General features: G+C 46.0%; 1 protein-coding gene across 1 annotated transcript; it reads right to left on the reverse strand.

The window, feature by feature from the left end:
- Positions 1 to 446: 446 nt before the first annotated feature.
- Positions 447 to 4,058, reverse strand: LOC144490782 (nectin-1-like). The gene is made up of 3 exons (XM_078208484.1): positions 3,692 to 4,058; positions 2,376 to 2,669; positions 447 to 553 (listed from the first exon to the last, which is right to left on the reverse strand). The coding sequence occupies exons 1-3, from the start codon at positions 4,056 to 4,058 to the stop codon at positions 447 to 449; spliced, it is 768 nt and encodes a 255-aa protein (XP_078064610.1).
- Positions 4,059 to 4,467: the final 409 nt, after the last annotated feature.

The following is a 4,467-nucleotide window of genomic DNA, read 5'->3' on the forward strand; positions in this document are numbered from 1 at the left end:
TGTGACTCCAGAGCCACAGCAATGTGGTTGACTCTCAACTGCCCTCGACCAACTAGGGATGGGCAATAAATGCTGGCCAGCCAGCGACGCCCATATCCCACGAATGAATGAAAAAAAGATGATGTGGAGATTCCGGCGTTGGATTGGGGTGGACACATTAAGAAGTCTCACAACACTAGGTTAAAGTCCAACAGGTTTATCTGGAATCACGAGCTTTCAGAGCACTGCTCCTTCATCAGGTGAGTGGAGAGGTAGGTTTCACAAACACGGCAAGTATAGACAAAGATACAATTGCAAGATCATGGTTGGAAGGTGAGTCTTAACCATTACCTTGCCATTGTGTATTTGTCTGACATTTAATGGGCATATCACAATTCTGAACCATCCATTATCCCCACAAGTTTGGAAATATACACAATGAAATTCTCAATGGATTCAGCACATGTTTACCCTCGCCAAGAATAGGTTCCTGGTGGAGGATTGGCTTCCGCAACACACCTGAGGATGACACCCCCTTTGCCATCATAGCGTGTTATGGTCACTTCTGGTGGATCTATGGGGGAAATCATTGTGTTCATGTGGTCAGTGCCTCCAGTGTAGCAAAAAATCCAACTTTGTACATTTGTAGAAGTGGCCGCAGCAACAAGAAACAGTTATTAACTCTACACAATGCCAAAATATTAAAAAGTGATCATTTTTAATCTTGCAGGAACCATGCGTGTTTGAATAACAAAGGAAACCAGCACAGTTTAACAGTTCTCCTGGAAAGTGTGACTTCCACAAACATTCACTCCCTCCTCCACCGACGCACGTTGGCAGCCGTGTGTACCACCTACAAGATGCACAGCAACAACTCATCAACGCTCCTTACAAACCCATGCCCACGAGCATCGAGAAGGACAAGGGCAGCAGATACTTGGGGAACAGCAGCAACAGGAGGTTCCCCTCCCAGTCCTCACTTGGAAATATATCGGCCGTTCCTTCACAGTCGCTGGGTCAAAATCCTGGAACTCCCTCCCTAACAGCACTGTGGGTGCACCAACACCCCAACAATCGCAACGGTTCATGTCGGCAGCTTACCACCACCTTCTGAAGGGACAGTAGGGGATGAGCAAAAAATACTGATCCACCCACATTCCATAAGTGAATTTTTGAAAAACGTGTTCAGATAACTAAAGTCTCTTGTCACAAAGTCCATTCTGCACTACAACAACTTGCTGCATTGATGTAGCAATTTTCATAGTACAAAACATTTTTTTTATTCATTCATGGGACACGGGCGTCGCTGGCTGGCCAGCATTTATTGTCCATCCCTAGTTGCCCATTGAGAAAGTGGTGGTGAGCTAACTTCTTGAATCGCTGCAGTCCATTTCTGTGGGTTGACCCACAATGCCATTAGGGAGGGGATTCCAGGATTTTGACCCAGCGACTGCAAAGGAACGGTGATATATTTCCAAGTCAGGAATGTGAGTGGCTTGGAGGGGAAATTGCAGATGGTGGTGTTCCCATGTATCTGCTGCCCTTGTTGTTCTAGGTGGAAGTGGTCGTGTGTTTGGAAGGTGCAGTCTAAGGATCTTCGGTGAATTGCTGCAGTGCATCTCGTAGACAGTACACACTGCTGCTACTGAGCGTCGGTGATAGAGGGATTGAATGTTTGCAGATGTGGTGCCAATCATGCAGGCTGCTTTGTCCTGGATGGTATCAAGCTTCTTGAGCGTTGTTGGAGCTGCAACCCTTCCAAGCAAATGGGGAGTATTCTATCACACTCCTAACTTATGCCTTGTAGATGATGGATAGGCTTTGGGGAGTCAGGAGGTGAGTTAACCGTCGCAGTATTCCCAACCTCTGACCTGCTCTTGTAGCCACTGTGTTTATGTGGTGAGTCCAGTTGAGTTTCTGGTCAATGGTAACCCCAAGGATGTTGACAGTGGGGGATTCAGTGATGGTAACACTATTGAATGTCAAGGGGTGGTGGTTAGAGTGTCTCTTATTGGTGATGGTCATTGCCTGGCATTTGTGTGGCGTGAATGTTACTCGCCACTATTCATGGAACCAAATTGGCCAAAGATAAAATAATCTTGAATCTCTGCAAACAAGTGATTTAATAACTGTACATCCAGCAGATAATTGCTTAAATCTGTGCTCTGGAACAATATGTTAGTCTTTGACTTATTTAATATATTCAGTTGGGGTTTACAAATGGACAGGTGGTGAAATCAAACAAAACCGCTCGTTCCGAACCTCCCAGAAACCCTGTCATTGCAGATACCCAGAAACACAATGAGATAAATTTAATCCTGTTCCAATTGAGCAGGAGTTTGCTATAGTGCGTCTATAATTGGATTGAACTATTTGTCTTTGTACAGGGGACTTACAGAGGATGGATAGTTCCATTGTGAACGGAATGGTGCTCTGTGATGCTGGGTGGGAGATAACACAAGTCACTTCTTGACCATCAGTGGATCGAGTGAGTGCCACCTTGTACAGGCTGGTGACAGTTGTTGTTCCATTGTCGCTTTTATTCTGGATTGTGGTATAGTTTCCATGGAGATTGGCAATCCAACTGATCTCGGCTGGAGGGTTCCCATTGGCTGGAATACATTTTGCCACAGGCACTTCTGAAAGGCCAACTTTTGCGAGCATTAATGTCGCTGTGTTCCTGGGATTTACTTGGGGGAGATTAACAAGAAATAGATTCAATGTCAGTTTCAAACATGACAATATCTTGTAATTAATATAGAACAGAAACATGAAACAGATGAATATTTCTACGTCCCCAGATGTCAAATAGCCCAATGGTATGATGGATATGTTATAGGAAGAGAGAGAAACAAAGTGGGAAAGTGAGAAAAGAGGGAAGGAGACATTGGAAAAACATAAGGAATGAGCAGGAATATAATAAGTAGTGTGATTGTTTTCAATTTAGAAACACCCTTTACCCTCAGTATTAACAATCTGTCTATCTCAGCCTTGAACATTAATGACCCAGCCTCTACAGCCCTCTGCGGGAAAGAATTCCCCAGATTCACTTCCCTCTGGGAATAAAGCGTACTCGCACATTTCTGTTGCAGAATGTCAGTCCCAGTAATGGGAGAAGCCGAATCAATCCGTTTTAATATAATCCGAGAGTTAATTATTGGTCACAAATAGGCTGACATTAACATTGCAATGAAGTTACTGGGAAAATCCCCGAGTCGCCACACTCTGGTGCTTGTTTGGGAAACTGAGGGAGAATTTAGCATGGCCAATGCACCTAACCAGGAAACCGGAGCACCTGGAGTAAACCCACACAGACAGGAGGAGAACGTGCAGACTCCGCACAGACAGTGACCCAAGCCAGCAATTGAACCTGGGTCCCTGGCGCTGTGAGGCAGCAGTGCTAACCACTGTGCCACCGTGCCGCCCTCCCAGCTTCCACTCACAACCACTTCGCAACCACGAAACAGATATTTCATTAAAAACTCTCTGATACAAATATGAGCTAGAATGTGGCTCGATTCAAACATTAGAATGATGCAGCAATATTCTGGTGATGATTGCAGAGGTATTAAGTTTTCACCTGGATGCACAATCCAATACACTGCCCACCACCCCCCCCCCCCCGCCCCCCTCCCCCGACCCACCCCCCATCCTCTGCATCATTATCACACTTACCCCCACGCATCAACAGTGCTCCTGGGAAAATACATACCTACAACTGTCAAATTCATGGTTTTCCTTTGTATTCTCTGAGGGAATAAAGAGAGCTCACAAATATACATTCCCTCATCCTGCATTTCCAAAGAATTTAATACAATGGATCCATCCAACGGGGAATTGTTTCTGAAAACCATGCGACTGGAATAATGTGGATTTGGGATGCTTGTCCCGTTCCGAGGGCTGTTCACAGCGATATCATTCTCTTCAGTCTCCTTCTTCCAGGCAACGTACACCAATGTTGTGTTGTATCCTGTTCCCCGGCACGGGAGCAGCACCCTCGCCCCAGCAAAAGCAGTGAGTGTCACACCTGTAACCTGGTCACTGGCAGCAACTGCAAGAACAACAAGCATTGAGGCCATTAGGAAACATTCTTGGAGCCGGGTTACTCTCAATCCGGATCAAACTCTCATTAAACCAGCAAATCCTAAACAGTTTAGAAAGTGCAACTGCACGGAATTACTCCAGGAGCATCCGTAAAAGGGACATTCTAAACCGTGGCGGTATCACTGACCAGAATTCACCGGTCCGCTGGCAGCGAGAATGGAAAATTTGGCACTCAGCCAAATCCCTGTCCACAGCAGCGGGTCTGGAGAATCCCAGCCGCAGGCGAGGCCGGAGAATACTGTGATGAGAAACCGGCGTTGGAGAATCATTTCTCCCAGCGATTCCTGCACAGGTTTCTTTGAATCGAACACAAGTGCAGCCACACTGAGACAAGGCTCTGCTGGTAAAGTGGGCAACATTCTCTCAGTCTCTGGGGTACATTTC

The sequence above is a fragment of the Mustelus asterias genome, unplaced genomic scaffold (genome assembly GCF_964213995.1).
Source record: "Mustelus asterias unplaced genomic scaffold, sMusAst1.hap1.1 HAP1_SCAFFOLD_3787, whole genome shotgun sequence".
In the NCBI taxonomy this organism is placed as follows: domain Eukaryota; kingdom Metazoa; phylum Chordata; class Chondrichthyes; order Carcharhiniformes; family Triakidae; genus Mustelus; species Mustelus asterias.